The 23,119-nt window shown below is 33.1% G+C and overlaps 1 protein-coding gene across 2 annotated transcripts in view; it reads left to right on the forward strand.

The window, feature by feature from the left end:
* PPARGC1A (PPARG coactivator 1 alpha) overlaps positions 1 to 22,124 on the forward strand; it is a 136,245-nt gene extending 114,121 nt beyond the window's left edge. For both annotated transcript variants that reach the window (XM_053704092.1, XM_053704093.1), the window contains 5 exons: positions 4,589 to 4,684; positions 4,778 to 4,898; positions 14,423 to 14,544; positions 14,926 to 15,077; positions 17,946 to 22,124. In XM_053704092.1, coding sequence (XP_053560067.1) covers positions 4,589 to 4,684; positions 4,778 to 4,898; positions 14,423 to 14,544; positions 14,926 to 15,077; positions 17,946 to 18,049 — 595 coding nt within the window. In that variant the 3' untranslated portion in view covers positions 18,050 to 22,124. The remainder of the gene's footprint in view (positions 1 to 4,588; positions 4,685 to 4,777; positions 4,899 to 14,422; positions 14,545 to 14,925; positions 15,078 to 17,945) is intronic.
* The last annotated feature ends 995 nt before the right edge of the window (positions 22,125 to 23,119 follow it).

Raw genomic sequence — 23,119 nt, forward strand, 5'->3', positions numbered from 1 at the left:
AAGTCTAGCTGGGGATTTTCAAAAGTGAAAGTATCCAAGTCATTGTGTGCTAATGGGATACTTACAAAGATAGTAAGAGTGCTTAGCAATGTGCTTGTGAAACCATTTACAGAATAAATTAAAGGGACAGTACACTGTAAAATTGTTTTTATATGAATGCATTTTCAATGACTTGTTATACCAGCTGCAGAGTATAAAATGTAGGAGAAATTGCATTTTTAGGTTTATTTGTGTATATGAAGTAGCTGATTTTGTGCTTTAAAACCACAGCCTATTACAATGGGTTGAGCTTCAGGTAATATCAGATCTTATTATGTTATCATTTTGTGTACACACACTTGCTTCCTTATCTTATATTTGTCTAGAAAACCAGAGCTCAATATTTAGAGAGAACAATGGAAAATAATAATTTTATTACTCAATTATCATGCCCCCCCACTGAGAGTATAATCTCTTCTGTTGGCTGTGTTTACTTAGGCTCTTCAATTGAATATACTCCAGTATAGAAACTTTCAGTATAGGTTGGGATACCACAGGCTAAATCAGCTATTTCAAATGCTAAAATAGGGGTAAAGGAGCTACTTGTAAACAATTTAAAATACTCCAGAAGGTAAAATGAATCATTGGGAACAATTTAAAGGGGGGGGGGGGGAAATGTGTGGGTGAACTGTCCCTTTAACTGGTCACTGCTGACAAGCAGTTTCAGATGATTTGGTAATTACAATTCTACTAGTTTGCAATGAAGTTAAAGGGACAGTATACACCAATTTTCATATAACTGCATGTAATAGACACTACTATATAGAATAATATGCACAGATACTGATATAAAAATCCAGTATAAAACCGTTTAAAAACTTACTTAGAAGCTTCCAGTTTAGCACTGATAAAAAGGTTACTGGAACACTCACTGCAAGTAGGAAATAGCAGAAACTTCCCCTCCCCCCTTCCTCTGCATATGAAAAGACCCTTTACACAAACAGGAGCAAGCTGGAGTAGGTATGCGTCTGTATTCTTCTAAAACTTTGGGACTTGGTTAGGAGTCTGAAAATTAGAGCAATGTTATTTAAAAATAAGCAAAACTATCCATTTAAAAAACCAAAACAAATTAAAACCTGTATGGGCTATATAAATGGATCATCTACAAAACATGTATGCAAAGAAAAATCTAGTGTATAATGTCCCTTTAATCAGTTAACTACATGTCAGTTAGACTAGCATTGGCTGAGGGAAATCTAATAAAATAAATACTGAAATTGAATTGCAAGAGCCACACTTCACTTTTGACCTTAATTTTGAACACAACAGTGAAATTATTTTGGAATCTACTGTATATGTATAAGGGATAGAAGAATGAAGTGGCAAAAGTATATGTACTCTTTAGAGCATAGGATGGGGGAACAGGAAAATCCTTTGGGTACTACACATTAAAACTGTCATAACAGGGTATTAAAGGACCAGTCAGCACAGTAGATTTGCATAATCAACAAATGCAAGATAACAAGACAATGCAATAGCACTTAGTCTGAACTTCAAATGAGTAGTAGATTTGTTTTCTGACAATTTTAAAAGTTATGTCTTTTTCCACTCCCCTATACCATGTGACAGCCATCAGCCAATAACAAATGCATACACACTTATTCTTGCACATGCTCAGTAGGAGCTGGTAACTCAAAAAGTTTAAATATAAAAAGACTGTGCACATTTTGTTAATGGAAGTAAATTATAAAGTTGTTTAAAATTGCATGCTCTTTCTGAATAATGAAAGTTTAATTTTGATTGAGTGTCCCTTTAAAGTATGCCTTTAATAACTGTTTAGCGTTCTTTTTTTCATTCAAAAAATATGTTAACATGTTTAATTGCTGCTTGTAATTATTCATGATGCAAAACATCCTATAACTTTTATTACTATTCAAATATCTTGCAAGTTTTTTACTTTTGCATGATGTGCTCACATCTTCTGTTAGTTTCCATGAGTAATACAGATTTAGAGAGGTTCCTTTTAAGATATTTTTATTTATTGATGATCACATGTTTGACGGTGCATCTGATAAAGTATAATTGCATCGGAAAAGTGTTGATCAGATATCACTTTTCTTTTAAAGTAGAGTGGCAAGTGCATATTGTTGAGTTGCATGGGCTTCAGCAACACTTTTTTTTTCTTGTGGGAGGGACAAAAAATGAAATACCGCAAACATATATCAGTGCAAACAACCAAAATAAACTCTTATTTACAGGTTTAACACCCAATCTTTTTTTCTTTTTATTCTAAAACAATTATTGAGAGAGATAATTAATTACAATTTTTACATCAGCTCTTTGATAGCTATAGGGTCATGTTACTCGTCATTTCAAGCAAAGAGTCTCTGCTCTATATAATCTAGATTGTGTGTCTGATTGTATTTTGTAGAGCGGGTTGTGCAAGCTCCTTGATAAATACATTTTATATCACTGATCTTAGTATCAAGTTTATTAAAGGAGTGCATCATAAAAAGACAATGCAATAGCACTTACTCTGAATAAGCAGTAGGTTGTTTTATGACAAATTGGATTTCAATTCACTTTCCTCTTGTATTATGTGACAGCCATCAAACAATTAAAAATGCTGGTAATGGGGAAACCAGACGTGGACTCTGTGCACACATGCCCTTAGAGAGATACAACTGCACCTCACTGACGAGGCCCACAGAAGGCCGAAACAATAGTCTGGGGTTGTTGTTTCTCTTGTTCAGAGAAGAATTGCCTGGTATTTTGGCGTTGGACTGTCATTGGGTAGGGTCAAACTGATATGCTACAGGATATTTTTTCTCTGTGAAAGGGCATAGTGTGCTAAAAGAACGCACACCCTGAGTTGCAATATCAATGAACAGGCATGGAAGTTATTCTAGCTTTTGTTCTATCTCAGGAGTGCTGTTCTCTCTCTAATTATATATATATATATACTCACACACACTGTGAACTTTTGCACACGCTCAGTAGTAGCCAGTGCCTCGGAAAGTGTATATATACAAAGACTGCACAATTTGATAATGGAAATAAATTGGAAAGTAATTTAAAATTGCAATTTTTATCTGAATCGTAAAATTTTATGTTGACTTTAGAGCCCCTTTAAATAGTCACTATTTTTCTTCAGCTGTAGGATATTAAAAGCATTGTGCTACTTCTCATTTAAAATAGGAGCCCCTTATATTTCTCATGGGTGTATGGATTTAATTACTGATGCTTCAGCAACCCTTCTCCCATTTAATTGATTAATACATTTCAAAATTTAGAAAGTGATATTATTCTTTAAACAAAGTGATCTTTTAGATATATCAGTTTCAGTGTCTTCCTACATTAATTACACAAATCCTTACATGGAAACCAGAAAGTCACTTGACCTCTCAGTCAAAAGAGGAAGGTTTTCTCTTGTTAGTAAACTGTCTCTTGGTTGTAGATTTTTTTTTCTTCAAAAAGAAAGAGTTTTAGAGGCCTTCCATGTTTATTATATCAAACAACTGCCCAGATAATAACTTGGTTGAAAGAGGTGATTATCCTCTTTCTAACTAAAGGTCACATGTCTCTTGTTACATGGTAGCTGCATTATAGGCTCTTTTATTTCCCAACAAAACGATTAGACTTGAGAAGTTTTCATGCCAGGGAATGGTGCATTTGCCCCTTTTCTCCTCATTGTGGATTCTTATGTTAACCCACTATTAAGTTACAGTAGTATTGTGATTCTTTTGATGCCCTGCAAACTTTAGGCATGATCTAGTAGAGTACCGTACATTATGGTTTAATTAGAGACAACATTTTTGGAACTGAATCATGATTTTTTATTTTATATGCTTATGGCATAAAAATACACTACATTATGGGCATTCCAGAGGGAATAGACGGAATAATAAATGATTTATGCAAATTGAAGTATTTGTCAAGCATTGCAGCTGCAGTTAAAATCAAAAATTGCATAAATCCCAAGGCGGAATATATAATGACAACAACTACAACAGACTAAATGATATGGTAGTCATTATTTCATATGATTTTAAAGATAGACAAGCGACATAGGAAAACTATAGATATAGGTGTTAGAAAAACCAGCAGTAAATTAGAAATAGAGATTTTACAGTTCTACATTTATCTATACAGAAACATCCTAATATGGGTCCTAATAAATTGAATAGATATCTACAAAAATGTAAAGTATAGCAGGGCAGACGTAATGTGGTTGCTTTTGTCATTTTTAAACTTTTATGTAACCAGAAACATGTTTTTGTTTTCCCCTACATTGAGCTTAAAGTCACATCAGAGAGCAGAGAAAGATAGTATCTGGACAACAGATTTACAATGTTGCAAAACAGGTTTCATTGTGGCTGAAAAAACTACACATTATTTAAAACCATCTTCTTATTAAAGATTTTCTGACAGGCTTTTCATTTAAGCCCTTTAGAAGTATTAGTTATGTTTTCAATTTAAGCTTTGAATGTCCAAATTCATGATTCTCTCAGGAATTCCCATATTTGTGTAGAAGTTTAATCAAGTAACACGATTGTGATTTTCCTCTAGCGTTAAAATTATTAAGATAAAATTGCTTATTTCTTTAAAGATCTTGCTGCTGCTACGAGACTGATCATTGTAGGCAAAGAAATTCTCCAATTTATACACGATCGCGGTCAAGGTCACCATACGGTCGTAGACCAAGGTAAGTTACTGTTTCCCATTTTATATCATATTCACAGGTGCTGTTTTATCTTTTTCTGAAAGCATCTGGATAATGTGTTCCTTCAATTAATAGATATGACAGTTATGAGGAATATCAACATGAAAGGCTGAAGAGGGAGGAATATCGCAAGGAGTATGAAAAACGTGAATCCGAAAGAGCAAAACAAAGGGAGAGACAAAGGCAAAAAGCAATAGTAAGTGACAAATAAAGTGTTAGTACTGTGTATTGGTAGTAAGGATATAAGATAAGAGGTCACCCACCCAAACGTACAGTGTGCTAAGTACTAGCAAAAGAAAAAATAAATAAAGATTATAATGAACAAGAAGATACACATCACACAGATCAGCTATGTAGGTTTATGCTTACATCTACTGCCTCACAATAAGATAAATATGCACACATTTTAGGTAAAGGCTACTTGATCAAGAAAAAAGGCACAAGTCAGCTCAATATTAAAGACTAATTATAGTCAAAAAACCACATGCTCTAATTTGTTAAAGCATGTCATTTTAAGGCTATTGACCCTACACGACTGTGTGTTTAACCCTGCAAAGAGGTTAAACACACAGTAGACGTACCTTCAAGACCCACAGAGCACTGCTGATCTAGAGTGGAAACCTCCACTGATCCGATCAGCAGTGCTAGTCACTGTGTAACTAGTGCTGATGATTGGATCAGTTGCAGTTTCTGCTCGGGACCAGCATATATATTCTAACTACAATACAAATAGTTTGTGGCATCCTGTTGTGGGTAGCGAGCGAAAACAGTTTACTTTTAACTCATAATATGAGCGCAACCCGACGAGCACAAAAAGCTTACTTCTAGTGCAGTTAAGGGACACTGAACCCAATTTTTTTATTTTGTGATTCAGATAGCGCATGCAATTTTAAGCAACTTTCTAATTTACTCATATTATCAATTTTTCTTCATTCTCTTGCTATCTTTATTTGAAAAAGAAGGCATCTAAGCTAAGGAGCCAGCCAATTTTTGGTTCAGACCCTGGACACCACTTCTTTATTGGTGGATGAATTTATCCACCAATCAGCAAGAACAACCCAGTTTGTTCACCAGAAATGGGTCGGCATCTTAACTTACATTTTTGCTTTTAAAATAAAGATACCAAGAGAATGAAGACAATTTGATAATAGGAGTAAATTAGAAAGTTGCTTAAAATTGCATGCTCTATCTGAATCACGAAAGAAAAAAATTTGGGTTCAGTGTACCTTTAAAGCTCAAGTGGGAGCGATAAATAACGCTCCACTCATAATATAGCCCAAAATGGGGCCTTTTTGTGTTAAAAAATAAATCATGTAGCTTAAAAGAATATTAAAGTCATTTATTCCTTATTTAATATATAAATTTGATTTTTTGTTTAATTTTTGCAAAAACATGCAGTTCCTGTTAGTTTTAAAATCAAAATTAGCAGCTTTAACCTAACATTTTTGCATGCAAAATATAGCTTTATTCATGTTTAAAAAGTGCTTTTTCATATGTATGATAGATAATTTTAGGGGTTAATATCCCTTTAACAACATTCTGGCAGTACAAGCATGCCAGAGGGCCTGGTATATAATTGAGGTAGACATCACTGAGCCAATGAACATATGCACATACAATGATGCTTCTGTCTTTGTATAAATATCAGTGTATAAGACAGTTGGTTCTGCTTGGGCTTTATATTTATTGCTCTTATATTTATTAGACCACATGTTCAACAAAGGTTCATGGCTAGAAAGCATGACATACATATCTGAAGGTTTTTTTTCTGAAGGGCAGTGCCATAAAGCATATTCACAGCACAAATCCGTCATCAAAATATGGATTTTTCACAATGCTTAGTAGTGACAGGGCAAAGTGGCATAATTCACTTGTAGACATTGCATATAAATCATTATCTTACAGTTCATCATCCAAAGGCGAGTTAAGGGGAAACAAATTAGACTTTAATCTGCTGATTTCCAAAGAGAGCTAAAGCATATTGCATAGCAATGTGTGGTAGCCTTCTTAGGCAAGCAAGGGGTTAACTGCAGGGGGATATAGATTGAGAATTATTACAAATGTGAAACTGGATAAAGTAACAAATTGAATCAAAGTGCAGATTACTACACTGTAGCTAAAAATACAGTGTGATATTATAGTATTAATATCATGTCAAGGAAATTGGAGAGGATTATCTTTCCAGCCACTCTGGCATTACAAAGATTATTGATATGTATTCAATACAATGTAAAGAGAATGAAGGGAGAATATTATTACAGGCCATCAATTGTCCAAAATACAGACAAAATAATAGAATTGTAGAAAAAACAAACCCTTTTTGTTTTCTACGGATCCATGTCTATTTAATGGCATTCCATTTGTACTACTTGGGAAAAACAAATGTATCTACAATTTCTTAGATTGCTTACAACTCCTGGTTTTCTGTTGTCTATTTGAGAATAAATAAATTGGTATATGAGCCAGAGATATGGCTCATAAACCAGCTGAAATGAGTAAGTGAAGTGTCTGAGACAAAGGGTTTGGAAAAAGAAGCGTGGCTCTGAATTGTACAGGAATTATATTCTCTTTCCACCCATGTTTAGGAACATTTGGTTATCCAATTACATTAATGTTGCTTATCTTATGTATAATAACATGAGAGCTATTTAGTAGATGTGTTGTAAAATGTAGCAATAAAGCTATTGAAAGGAAAACCAATAATGAATATTTTAGACATGAAAATGGCTATTTCAAAACCAACTTCTGCAACATATTTACATTTTTTATCTATACCTGTAAGCACTGTGTAATTATTTTATAAAATAAAATATCAACCAAGTCTAAATATTTTTAAAACAAATTAGAATATTGTTTGCTGCAATTGTTTTCCAATAGCCAGACTCCACCCACCACTTATTTTAAGGGGTGGTCAATGGGAAGTTAAGTCTGGAGACAGTAAGGCAAGCTTTGCTTATTATGGCCGTGTTCATCAAGCGCTCCAATCGAACTGGGACTCGCTTGAAGCGTTCTGCGAATACTTGGCAGTGAGGCGCTGGGCGTTCCCTCAGTGCTCTGATGACGTAAGTCCCAGCGTTTCCAGTGTGCTGGTAAAGCTGGGACTTTTCAGAGCAAGCTCAGACGCTTGTAAACATGGCAGCCTCCACGAGCAACACATGTGCATATATATATATATATATATATATATACACACATTCAGTATATTTATATATACACACGTTTACAATAATGTAACAAGTTAAACAAGCTCCCTATGATATCCAATTCTCTGTATGCTGCTTGACCAATGCCTTGATCGTATGTAACATATTACACATATATAATTCATATGTGAGACGTTTCTATTTGCATGCAATATTTCTTGTACTTAAAAGGCATTAGAAATATTGCATGCAAATCGAAGCATCTCTGTACTATGCAGATCCATTTGCACATGCCTACTAATCTGTCAATGCGTAGTGATGTGGGACGTTGCGATAGGAGCGTTTTCTCAAAGCTCCGTAACTTGTGACGTATCCACAGCGCCACGCCATCACCACTGCCTATGTGATGGCGCTGGGTGTAAGCACTACCCGAACACGGCTAATGTTAGTTTAAAGTGCAGTATAAAATTATCTGCTAAAGCAGTTTCTGCGGTGTGCATTTTCTGAAACTAGAAGATTTTTACATCTAAATTACATGAAAAGGGCCAAAATAAACAGTGAACTTATATTTATTTAAAAATCTCAAGGTATTTACAATTTCTTTAAATGCGGTGTCTGCCCTAGCTATTCAAACATTAAACACTAAATAAATGCTAGATAGAATGATGTAGTGAAACAAATTAAATTAAAGGTAAAATTAATTTAAATAAATGAGTAATACTTATTGGCAATAGGGTGACCATATTGCCGCTTTAAAAAGGGACACATATTAAAAATACATATGTCAGGGCTGTTTTCAGGGCTGTTTAAAGAAATGTTTTGTATAAGAACCCTGACATATGTATTTTTCATATGTGTCCCTTTTTAAAGCAGCAATATGGTCACCCTACTTATTGCAATTGTTTCTATTAAGTATAATCAACTGCTGATACAGACTGTTTAATATCCTTTTAAAGGGATGTTATACTGTAATAAATTATCCCCTTTACTATGTTCTCAATTATCCATTCTACCTAATAAAGTGTAATAAATTGTTTAAAAAAAGCTCTCTTGCCTTTATAAAAGCTATATAAGCACTTTCTCTCTGTACTTTAAGAGAACAATTGAAAATTAACATTTTAGTGTTTATATAAAACAAGTTAATTTTCAGTTATTCTCTATAAGTACTGGACTTTGATAAACAGATAGAGACAAGACAAGGAAGCATGTGTGTGTATAGAATAGTGATAAAATTAGAAGATCTGATTACCCTGCAAGCCCAGCCCATTTTAATGGGTTGCAGGGTCAAAGAACAAAACTAGCTATTCCATGTAGAAAAATAAACACAAAGGAGCAATTTCTCATATATTTTATACTTTGATGCTGATTTAGCAAGTCGTTAGAAACAAATTAAGGGGAAACCAATTTATAGTACACTGTCCCTTCAAAGAAACTGTGAAGCCCAATGCTTTAAAATTTAAAGTGAATGAAAACTTTGAGGAATGTGTGCCTGGTTCTTAAAAATCCTATTCAAAACAGGGGCACTTTCATTCATCAAAGTTTACATTTTAGCCGTTTTGTTCAAAATACTTACCTTTTCTTCTTACCAAACCAAGCCGGAGCAGCGCTTCCCCCGCCCATCGCTCGTCTCTTCTTACATCAGCAATGACGAATCCGACTTCCTCCAATCATGGCTTCCCCCCCAGAGCAAACATTTCCTGAGGCCATGCCGTGATTGGAGGAAGCCGGAGTCTTAATTTCTGACCTATGAAGAGACGAGCGACGGGCGAGGGAATCACTGCTCCGGCTTTTTGTAAGAAGAAAAGGTAGGTATTTTAACAAAACAGCTAAAATGTAAACTTTGATGAATGAAAGTGCACCTGTTTTTAATAGGATTTTTAAAAAACCGTGCACACATTCCTCAAAGTTTACATTCACTTTAAATTACAGGAAGAGGGGATACAATTAAGTATAAAAAATAATATATAATATAAAGTGTATATAATTTAAAGTATATTGCAATGTTGTTTTACTACATATAATTAAACATTTTTATTACAATCTTAAAGTGTTTAATGCCTATTTAAATATGGGTAATAAACACTCATCTCAGAGCATTCTAAGCTTCTGATGGTTTTGTATATAAAATAAAGTTTATTTAACTGTAATTATAAGGATGGAAAATAACATTCAAATATTGAGATCATCTGAACAGTTTTTTTTATCACTGATTGTTCCTAATAAACAAATATTATATTCTGTTTCAAATTAAACATTTTAGTTCAGAAAAAGAATACATTTAAAGTTACAGATTGTTAAACATTTTAATGCTGATTCTTATATGCTTACTTTGAATGTTGCAACGTGTTTTCCCTTTATTTAAAGGGATACTTAAAGGGACAGTCTACCATAGAATTGTTATTGTTTATAAAGATAGATAATCCCTTTATTACCCATTCCCCAGTTTTGCATAACCAACACAGTTATATTAATATACATTTTACCTCTGTGATTACCTTGTATCTAGGAACCTTCTCCCAGCCCCCTGATCACATGACTGTGACTGTTTATTATCTATTGACTTGCATTTAGTATTGTTTTGTGCTAAATCTTAAATAACCCCCTGTGCCTGAACACTGTGTTATCTATATGGCCCACGTGTACTTTCTGTCTCTTTGTGTTGAAAAGAGATTTAAAAAGCATGTGATAAGAGGCAGCCCTCAAAGGCTTAGAAATTAGCATATGAGCCTACCTATGTTTAGTTTAAACTAAGAACACCAAGAGAAAAAAGCAAATTTGTTGATAAAAGTAAATTCGAAAGTTGATTAAAATTAAAAATCCTATCTGAATAATGAAAGTTTAATTTATACTAGACTGTCCCTTTAACCCAAATTTGTTTCTTTAATGGTTCAGATAGAGCATGCAATTTTAAGCAACTTTTTTCTCCATTTATCAATTTTTCTTCTTTCTCTTGATATCTTTATTTAAAAAGCAGGTATGTCAAGTTTAGGAGCCGGCCCATTTTTGGTTCAGAACCTGGGTTATGCTTTCTTATTGGTTTGCTAAATGTAGCCACCAATGAGCAAGCAGTATGCAGGGTGTTGAACACAAAATGAGCTAGCTTCTAAGCGTTACATTCCTGCTTTTTAAATAAAGATAGCAAGAGAACAAAGAAACATGCATAATAGGTGTAAATTAGAAAGTTGCTTAAAATTGCATGTTCTATCTGAATCATAAAAGAAAAAAAAATGGGTTTAGTATCCCTTTAAATTGAGTGTAATATTTAAAATAGTGAGTATATAATTCAAAATAGTGAATGTAGCATTTATTTAAAATGGCAAATTCCAATCCAGATGTGTTGCAAACATTTTAGATTTGTTTAGAACGAGCAAATGTAGCCTGCGTTCACTGTGTTAAATTACTATGCCAAAACAGTCATACACCCCTGCTTAATTAATATTGTCACTGTCAAAAAAGCTCAGAATTATTGCCAGTCCCCTTTTAACCTTATTAAAAGCTATGCTAGAAGCAAGTGAATGACTGGATGTGAATCTCAAGCAATTGATCTAGTCCACAGAAAATTATATTCTTTTATAGCACCCTCTCTCCCAGCAGAGATAACTTTGCTATCAGTACAGCCTCTGATTTTTAACAAAAGAGATGGTATCAGCAATACTGTAACAAAAAGGTATATCTGAGTTTAATTTCTGAGTTCCAGAAGAGAAATACAAAATATATAATGGTGTCATAATAAGATTCTCTTTCAATTTAAATAAAAGATCATATAAATATAGTATAATGTTTCTTAGGTTTCTACAAAAGCATTTAATAGAAATAAACGGACCCAGTGACGTGACACACAAATTCCCTTTTGTTTTTATTTATTTTTTGGGTGTTCAGAGTATGGGTTCCCATCTACAGCCATTGAAAACCATTTAGAGGATATATTTTTAGGATACATCTGGGTGAGAACAGATGAGGTAACCACAATTCTTGATATTTTTTATTTACTGGTCTATATAGAGAGAGAGAGGCTAACAATATTGTTTTTGATGAAGTGTCAAAAACAACATTCACCGCCTACAAACAAACATTTATCTACAGATATTTTATGTTTATAGAATTTTTAAATATGAAGATGGAAAAAATTTTCTCAAAAAGTCCCAAATAAATAAAAGAAAAATGAATTGATAATAAAATTAACTTAATGCAGCACTCAAACAATGTTGATTTAATAAGTGAAGTAAGGTCAGTAAAAAGCAGGCAATATAAGTTGGGGGTCAACATTTATGAGAAAAAAACAACAATCCTCAATATGACAAACAAGTTGCAGCTAAAACTGTCACGTTAATGCAGAATAAATGCCATGTTATTATGTTTTAAAATTGAATTTAATATTATGAAAATGTAAATTTTTATTGCCTTTTAAATACAATATTATCTATTTTAATTTAAAGGGACAGTAAAGTCAAAACTAAACTATTAGGATTCAGATAGAGCATTCAATTTTAAACAACTTTCTAATATAATTCTATTATCAATTTGCTTTGTTCCTTTGGTATCCTTTGTTGAAGAGTACACCTAGGTAGGTTGATAGGAGCTTAGGAACATGCACATATTTTTAGCATCCTATGGCAGCAATGTTTGCTACTATGTATAACATTTCTATAAACATTGTTACAAGCACTGTTCTCAGATGGCTAAAGATACATGCATGCTTCTGAGTTTACCTAGGATTATACTTTAACAAAGGATACCAAGAGAACTAAGCCATATTAAAGGGATACTGAACCCAATTTTTTTTTCTTTCGTGATTCAGATAGAGCATGCAATTTTAAGCAACTTTCTAATTTACTCATATTATCATTTTTTCTTCGTTCTCTTGCTATCTTTATTTGAAAAATAAGGCATCTAAGCTAAGGAGTCAGACAATTTTTGGTTTAAACCATGGACAGCACTTGTTTATTGGTGCTGTCCAATCAGCAAGGACAACCCAGGTTGTTCACCAAAAATGGGCCGGCATCTAAACTTACATTCTTGATTTTCAAATAAACATACCAAGAAAATCAAGAAAATTTGATAATAGGAGTAAATTAAAGTTGCTTAAAATGTCATGCTCTATCTGAATCACGAAAGAAAAAATTTGGGTTCAGTGTCCCTTTAATATTAAAAATAAATTGGAAAGTTATGTGAAATTTCCTGCTCTATACAATTCATTTCAATTTAATTTTGACTTTACTGTCCCTTTAATACCAATAGTCAGAATCTTTCTAGAATGAATAATTGTGTTTTGCTTGTTCAAAATGACATAAAAACAATAACAATTGACATCTACTTGTGTTAAATGTTAAATAGCAACACGGGCATAGCTTTTTATAGTTATGTTATTGAGATCTAAATATCGCAACTCATAAACAAAGTCCATGCGACTAAAAATTACTAAGCTGGATTTCACAAGTTGGTTGCACAAATAGCCATCATATTGTACTTTTTCTAGCAAGAAAGGGGCTTTTCTAACAAAGCTGACTTGAACTGAATTGATTTTAATAGATGACTTTGCAATTGACTTGCTTGTAGAAAGTAGTTGACTTTGAGTCCGATTTTTCTACAACTTTTTTTATTCATGGTGAGAAAAAAATACATGCACATAAAACAGACTAAACCGATTAAAATGGGAGGAAGATGTCCCTACCCAGAAGATCATTTATTACTACAGACATTTACTAACCCAAAATGTTTTTCTGACTCATAAAAAGCTCAGAGAGACACCTTAAAGGGACATTGTACACTAGATTTTACTTTGCATAAACGTTTTGTAGATGATCCATTTATATAGCCCATCTGGGAGGGTTTTTGTAACAATAGATAATTTGCTTATTTGTAAATAACATTGTGCTGGTTTTCAGACTCCTAACCAAGTCCCAAAGTTTTGTATACAGATTGCTTCTGTTTGTATAATGGGTATTTTCATATGCAGGGGGGGGGGTTAGGGTCTGCTCTCAGCCCCTTTCACTGGGTGTCCCAGCCTAACATCATCAAGAGTGCTAAATTAGGAGCTTCTAAGTAAGTTTAAAATATTTTATACTGTATTTTTACATCAGTATCTGTGCATATTCTTCTTTATAGTAGTGTCTATTATATGCAGTTAAATGAAAATTGGTGTTTACTTTCCCTTTAATGTACATATGAAGTTTAATCTCTTGTTCTACATCTGGAAGATGGAATAAAAGCTTAATATCAATTTATGTTATAGTGCAGCATTTCTAATATGCAGTATAGCTATAGTTTATCCATACTTAATTGCTATCTTTTCATACTGAGTTTTATAACATTCATCTTCATAATGAAAATATGAACTATGTTATAATTATTTGAGATTTAGAATTGCAAAGAAAATTTGGTTGGAGCACATTTTCATAAAAAGAGATATAGTGTAGATTTGATATGAACCACTAGTGAACAATTTTACAAATGAACAAATGCATACATTGTGGAAAGGGCTTATTAAATATGCGTAATAAAATGAAAAGTACATACAAAATATATTACAACCTGACAGTCTTTTTCAGATGTCTTTTTTTTGTTCTTTGTCCTGCAGGAAGAACGGCGAGTAATTTATGTTGGAAAAATGAGGCCCAATGTAACTCGTACAGAACTACGATCTCGGTTTCAAGTGTTTGGTGAAATTGAGGAATGCACTGTAAATCTGAGGAATGATGGGTAAGACCTTTAGGATTTCTGTGACTTAAAAGGCTGCGGCACTAGGGAATAGAAATAGTTTGAGTAAGTGCGATTGTGGGTGTACAAGATGGCACTAAAGGAAGTGACAGATGACACATTGAGTTCAAAATCTTATTTATTTTCTTTCATTCTTATTTATTAGTCTAGCTAGTTGAGATCACTTCCCTCACAAATAAGTATTTAGCGGCATGACAGGACAATCACACTGATAAATGAATGCAGTAGCTTTGGTATAGGAACTAACACAACACCAATCTACTGCTGCTCAGAGCACAGGTTCCGCTCGCATTTTTGTGACTGCAGCAGCTTAGCATGTGCAACAACAGGTATTCAAACTGTTTGTCTTCTGGTCTGTTACAGAGATTGTTACGGTTTCATCACCTACCGATATACCTGTGATGCTTTTGCTGCTCTTGAGAATGGATACACTCTGCGCCGTTCAAATGAACCCGACTTTGAGCTTTGCTTTTGTGAACTAAAGCAGTTTTGCAAGTCCAACTATGCAGACTTAGGTATGAATTTTATTGTACAGAAACGGATATCTGTTATGGATTTTATTACATTGCTAAAGCTCTGAAAAACACAGATAGTGAATCACCTGGTTCTTTTGTGTGCATAATAATGTACTGCCTCATAGGTATCAGCAACACTGAGGCATTTTACATGAACGCACTAATATTAAGTAGGTAACTTTTAAATGATGTTCTTTGTTTTCTTACAATATTTCTGTTTCTGTTCATTGGTTTCCTAATAAATAATAAGAAATCATATATGATTTTTAAATATAGTCCCTTTATTAGATTTTTAAAGGGACACTCAAGTAAAAATAAACGTTTATAATTCAGAAAGAGCATGCAGTTTTAAAACACTTTCCAATTGACTTCCATTATATACACTTTCTGGGGAACAAGCTCACAGGGTATACTTATACTAGTCTGTGATTGGCTGTGTGTCACATGATACAGGGGGCCGGAAAACGGAAGAAAAAATAAATTTGTCAGAAAACAAATCTACGGCTTGTTTGAAAGTCAGAGTAGGTGTAGTAATTTGGATAATACTTTTTATAGAAACAAATAGCATTGTATTTTTATTATGCACTTGTTTATTATGCAATTCTACTGCATTTAGTGGTCCTTTAAACCAAATGTATCCTAGTGCCAGAACAGATACCAATCTATATTGCTGTTCTGCAACCTATGAATATTATGATTAATGTAGCAGTGAAAATGTAGACTTTTATAGCATTTATAGATGGTCAGTTTTGACTAGAAAAAGTACCGCTTATTGAAGCATTAGACTGCAAACCAGTGCTGAGCTTTCATATACTGTTTTTTTTGGGGCACTTGTCATACTAGGGATGCCACCTCGGCCATGTTTCCTGGACACTTATGAGTTACACATGCTGCAGGGTGTGCAGAGGGCAGCATGCATTGCGCACCTGGACAGCACACAATAGTGACACTGGACAGCCCTATTCATATTCCTCTCTGCCACCCTGCAGCATGTGTAACTTACAAGTGTCCAGGAAAACATAGCCGAGGTGGCAACCCTAGTTATATATGTGGGAGACTATGAAAATGGTGTGTAACCCTTTAACTTTTATTCCTTCATAGTGTTACCTTTCTATAGTCCCCAGTAAGGTTCCACCACTTTATTTAAAGGGACACTGTACCCAAAAAATTTCTTTTGTGATTCAGATTGAGCATGAAATTTTAAGCAACTTTCTAATTTACTCCTATTATCAAATTTTCTTCATTCTCTTGGTATCTTTATTTGAAATGCAAGAATGTAAGTTTAGATGCCGGCCCATTTTTGTGAACAACCTGGGTTGCCCTTGCTGATTGGTGGATAAATTCTGAAACAAAAAAAAAGCTTAGATGACTTCTTTTTCAAATAATGATAGCAAGAGAACGAAGAAAAATTGATAATAGGAGTAAATTAGAAAATTGCTTAAAATTGCATGCTCTTTCTGAATTACAAAAGAAAAAATTTGGGTTCAGTGTCCCTTTAATGAAATAAATGCAGGGGGAGTTAAAGTCTACTGTCCCTTTAAGATGATCTGTGGAATACACAGATTAAAGTGTTTGATTTTTGATTATATTTGATATACTCAAGCACAATATTATGTAGGAATATAACTATTAATTCTATTTCCATACTTTCTTCAAACAATAAAACAAGCAGAAAATGTTGATATTTTTAAGACTGGTTTTCAAATAAATTTCCCTTCATCTGTAAATGGAATTCCCTTTAGGTTATGGTATCAATGCATTTTAAATAATAATTAAATGAAAGCCTACTGGTTTTATAATTAACCCCATTTTTCCTTACCTTCTAAATAGCTCTGGAGATAATTGTTTAGGGGAATTAAAAGGTTCATTACATACTAAATAGATTTGTGTGGCAGAGATTGCCTGTTTGTGTCAACAAATCTATATGTTTGGATAATACTTTTATAGAGACAAATAGCAGGTTCATATACTGCCAGATGTACACAAGGTTAAAATGACAACGATGTCTGCTTTTTATTGTGTTCTAACTGGTTAGTGTATGTTTATGACAGAAACATATATATGTGAAATAAATATTATAAAGATTTGCTTTTTGCACAAGACAGTTACTTGGATCAGAATTATATACTGTTTATTTTTTATTTATATTTATAAACAGACTGACAGTACGAGCATTGAAGGAGCATAAAACAACTTGTACTAAGACATTACGGTAACCTTAACATAAATTAACAATTATGCAGTGTAAATCTGTCTGAGTACATTGACACCTTCTTTGCTGCAAATGTTTTCCAATGGCTAAAGACCTCTCACTACTTGACTTACTTGGAGGAGCTAATCCAGACTTGCTTCTAGAGTAATTATAAAATACTGTATGAATTGCAGTAACTTACCTCACCATCTCTTCTGAGGTTAATTGGGGACCTATAGGAAGCTGGGTTATGCAGTCTCAGAATTGGAAAAACCCACAATTTTAAAGAATTAAACTACAGGAAACAGGTGTGCAGTAAATAAGGAAAGTATACTACAAAGATTTTAAATATTTTTAAAAAATTATGCAAATTAGGAGCACTTGAGAGTGATGCTACAGAACATTCAGTATATTCCTATATAGGAAAAGCTCAGAGTATTAATGGGTTCATATATCTATACTTTTCTCTTACCCTCAAACTTCTCTATTGATTTTAAGTGTATTGTTGAGATTTCTTTTTGAAAGAATACTCTCACTTCTCCATTAAAATGTTCAAACCCTGTTGTACTGCTCTTGTCATTTTGATTAGAATGTCCTCTTTGTTAATTTGTGGCTTTTTATTTAAAATATTAATAATACAGTATATTTATCGTTCTATTAATTTTTTAAAATTTCAGATTCAAATTCAGATGACTTCGATCCTGCTTCCACTAAAAGCAAATATGACTCCATGGATTTTGACAGTTTGCTCAAAGAGGCACAGATTAGCCTACGAAGGTAACATGCATCAACGCCAATCTTAATGGAAAAATGGAGAATACCTCACGGACATTATGTCCTTCAATAACAGACTCTTGAAAGTCAAACCTAGGAATTTCTCCTACTTTACACTCTATTCTAAAAAAGGTTTACATGAACACAGCTGCTGAAGACTGAAGAGGCATCAAGTGATAGACAGACAAACTTACGTCTCCATGGGTGTCAGAAGTTTTGCTTTCATGATGGTGGTTGTGGCCTTTACACAATAGACAATGTCCGCTTTTCATTGATGATGAAGGTGCCAACCACTGGAAAGCTCTAACATTTTACAAAGCAATGTATGAAAAGAAACCAAGATATACATATTTATAATGAAAACAAAAAAGCTACTGATGCTAACCTGCACTACATTCTTCTTCATATCGTCGTATTTCAAAAGAAGCATTTTATTGATGAACTGAAAACATTTCAATGTATTAGACGCCTTAGTGATTTTTTTTCTATTGGTAACCAGGTAGAGTGAAATATAAAAAAAGTGATATCTTTTTCTAACTTGTGTACTATGCTCTTCTCCGATTCTATTCTGACACCCATGCAACTGTCTGCGTTGATCTTCCACTTCAAACGCCTTGTTTATGGTCAAATTCACAGCTTGTTCAGCATTATTTTTTTTTTCTGAAGAGTGGATGTGGTGTTACAAAAAACAAGATTTAAATAATGCTATCCGCGATGTGCCCAGGTAGACCGTACACTACATTGTAACATGTAGTCAAGTATTTTGCAGATGTTAGCTGATTTCCTGCCAAATGAGTCAATGAAACCAAGTACCGCTGCCTCTTCTGGCAGGGAAACAGGTAAATGGAGTATTTTTATTTTGTGTACATATTGTATGACAATGTTCTTTATTTGTTACAGCTATGCACTGTAAATGCCGCCTTCTTTTCAATACTTAATACTTTTTCTTAATCAAAAATATTCAAATGTAATTATTTAAGGTGATAATGCCTATTGTATACTAATCTATTTAGGAAGCCAACTTTATGCTTATATATATTTAATTGTAAAACAAAAAAGACAGTGTGTGTGATTTTCTTTTTTTGGGTGCACAAATAATGCATTAACCGTTTGGTTGCCAAAAGGTTAATTACAGTCATCTCTTTTTTCGGTGAGCTTCCATAAGTGTTTTGTGAAGGTTTATACTGGCCTTTAAGCGTATTAGTCGCATGGACAGGACGTTTCCACATCTCCTTTAAGTGTTTCCATTTGAAGTAACTCATGGTCAATCTAACTCAAAACCGAACATCTCAGTGGTCTTTATTAAGCGTCTTGTTAAAGTCAGTAGTGACTCTTCTTTTTATTTTATTTATATGTCGAAAAATGGATTGTAGAATGTAATTACTTCACAAAAGGCTGTTGTGGGCTTTTTTATTTGTTTTAAAGGAAACTGGTGGGTAACTCACCATCGTATACTTTTGTGTAGTAAATCAGTCTTTATGTCTAAACACTGTTTTTAATAAGCCAGTAATTTTTATCTCCATGGCACTACTGAGTAATGGCATTCGTCAATATTTTTACAGCAATGCATCCTTTTCGACTACTGATATTTCATTCCTTTATTTGCTGAAAACATCTTGATCAGTTTATTATCTTATTTATTATGATAATACGTTGAATATAAAAAATATGGCCAGTGAAAAGATACGATAAGGATGCTTTACATTCTTATATGGTTATAAAAAAAATCTTCTGTTGCTATAAACTGAACACAAACCATATTTGTGGCTTAACACAAGACCACATTGTTTTAAGGCATTGCTTTGGTACAGTATATAGAAAAGTGATATATTTGGTTTTCATATGAACAAGGAGCTTTTATATGGAATCATTTTATTGACTACATAAAGCTTTTTCTCTATTGGTAGAACAGATGAATCGATTGAGCTATCCCATTCACAGCAATGCAATCTTCTCAAACACAAGTGGAATTTCTGATTACAAATAGAACCATTAAATCATGGCTGATTAAATCTTGGTCCTTGTGTTGTCCATAAAATACAGTTTTACATTGAAATATTTTTTCATTGTTGTTTTTCCTAGATCATATTTAAAAAGAATTTAAAAAATGCAGGATCATGATACTATTACACAAATTTATAGAATCATTTAGAATCAATTAGATCTATAAAAAAATTTCTTAGTATACTGTTGTTCTGATACATATCAGTTCCATTTTAAGAAAACTGTTAATAATGTTGACATCCATTTTACATTATCTAATATTCACAACCCAACATCTATTATTTTGTCATAAGCTTGGATAGGTCAAATATAATATGACATTTTTAATTCCCATTGATATATATTTAAGTTTGTGAGAATCAACATTTGAAGTTATTATTAGTCAACTGTTGGTTCAATGTTAGATCTAAGCAAAATCAACATTTGTTTCCAACAGAAGAATGCTAAATGTTCAACATTTGTTTAGAATGTATGTCTGCAACCAGCATTCATCATTTTTGACAAATGCACTGAAAGTTTTGCCCAAACTCGATTCATAAATATGGCATGACCTTTTCTTCTTTTGGCAAAAGGAAGAAACATATACAAAAAAACCCCAAAAAACATCCAAAGCCAATGCAATGTAGTGAAACATGCAATCATTGCTCACCAGCATATTTTGTTCGGAGATTCCACTGTCTGTAGTACCGGAAGTTTGCTTAATTATTTGACTTCTTATTTAAGTAGATAGATAGCAATAAAAAAGCTCTTTTCACGGGTTCTCTGTTAAACCATTAACAGCTTTAATCCGTGTAACTGTTATGATGTAGTTAAAAATGCAGGTATTTTATCTTGTTTAATTATGTGAACGCCAAACTAAAGTTTACAGAATGTTTTCTTTCTGAATTTAAGTCTCTTTTGTTGTAAAAAAAAGTATATATTAAAGCAATAAATTATTTTTAAGAAATCAATGTTTAGTATATCATATTATGTTTTTAAATACCAGATGCATTACCTAGTTTGCCTTTTAAATTTATGTGATGAAATGTTAAATACATTCTATTTTTGCCCTGTATTGCTGATATGAATTAAAAAAAGATTGTGTGATTTAATTCTCACTAAGAACACACTATATCATTGTTGATCTTTTTTCTTTTTTTTTTTCCTTTTTTTTTTCTTTTTTTGGCAGACCTTACAATAATTCTTACCTATAAGTTACTGTTTCCTCTGTTGTATAGAAATAATATATACATATATAAATATATATTTATTTTTGGGGCATTTAAAAAAAATGGGAACATAATTTATGGCTACAAAATGTTTAAATAGTATTTTTTAAGATGACTGCATCAAATTATATATATAAAAAAATACTGTACCATTTAAAAGCTGTAGGAATTTTTTCATCACTATCCACTACTAGATTATTTTTTTACATATACATATATATAGGGTCTGCTTCAGCTTGTTTCTAGTTGTAAATTATACAGCTGCTTCCTTTGTGACAGAAGAGGGTGACTTAAACACTTTGTAATTGACAAAATTAAACTTCAGATGTAGCTTAATAGTAGGAATAGATTGTACTAAAATATGTTGCCAAAGAAGGAAGCACAGAAATGAAATATTAAACAAATTAGAGTGATTAATAAAAATATATATATTGGTCCATTGAAAAAATAAAAGCACTTCATCCTTTTTAGATTTAAGTAATGATTTTATGTGTCCATTTTTGATGTTTGTTATGAGAATTTGAATCGCTGTACTTTAAAATTGAACCAATAAATGACCTAGAATAGCCATACAAAAAAATGTGGTGATTTAAATCCTGTACCTGTGTGACAGCCGTTATCAATAATCCATAACTGATCAGATTAAGCTACTGTAAGGTTTGTAGGTGTAAGTGTAATTATGGTGATAAACCATACTTAACAGCAAATCAAGATTATGTTTTGCCCCACTGGGACAAGTTTCCACCTGACAATTTTACATGTACTGTGGTTTTATTCATTGTATTAAAATTCCTGTGATTATTTTTTTAATGTGCAGAACACATTGGCCTCACTGAGCTAATAAAGGGAAACAATTGTTTCAAATTCAAACCTGTTTTCTCCCTTTTTTTTACATGTCATTATTGCTGGATATTATGAGTGTGGAACAGTTGTAACTGACTGAATGCAATAAACATGTGAGATTATATAAAATGTTTAGTTGTGCATAATGAAACAATGCTGCAATACACTTTCATTATGTATTTTGCCCCCTTTTCATGTAATTTAGCTCTGAAAATTGAGGATCTTCTAATACTATGAACTTGAAATTCACCCTACTGACGTCCCAAGTATATATGTAAAGTCTGCTACATATTTGTCCCTGATTTGCTTTAACTGATAACAACTACAAAACAACGCATTTTATACTAACACTATGGGCCCTATTTATCAAAGCTCGTACGGACAAGAATCGCTTCCACAAACCTTTCTGCTTCTGTCTTTTACTAACGTTAGCCCAATGGTACATGAGTAGGGGCTGTCAATCACCCTGTGCTAACATGTTCAGGAAAATTTTACTCCGGCAGCTAAGAGCTGGTAAACAGGTTCGGAAGCAGAATCTGCTGCACGTTCGCTGCAACAAGGGCCTCCAAAGCTGCATACAGTGGGGAAAAAAAGTATTTAGTCAGCCACGAATTGTGCAAGTTCTCCCACTTAAGAAGATGGGAGAGACCTGTAATTTTCATCATAGGTATTCCTCAACTATGAGAGACAAAATGTGGAAACAAATCCAGACAATCACATTGTCTGATTTGGAAAGAATTTATTTGCAAATTATGGTGGAAAATAAGTATTTGGTCACCTACAAACAAGCAAGATTTCTGTCTCTCACAGACCTGTATCTTCTTCTTTAAGAGGCTCCTCTGTCCTCCACTCATTACCTGTATTAATGGCACCTGTTTGAACTTGTTATCAGTATAAAAGACACCTGTCCACAATCTCAAACAGTCACACTCCAAACTCCACTATGGTGAAGACCAAAGAGCTGTCAAAGGACACCAGAAACAAAATTGTAGACCTGCACCAGGCTGGGAAGACTGAATCTG

The sequence above is a fragment of the Bombina bombina genome, chromosome 2, assembly GCF_027579735.1.
Source record: "Bombina bombina isolate aBomBom1 chromosome 2, aBomBom1.pri, whole genome shotgun sequence".
Classification (NCBI taxonomy): domain Eukaryota; kingdom Metazoa; phylum Chordata; class Amphibia; order Anura; family Bombinatoridae; genus Bombina; species Bombina bombina.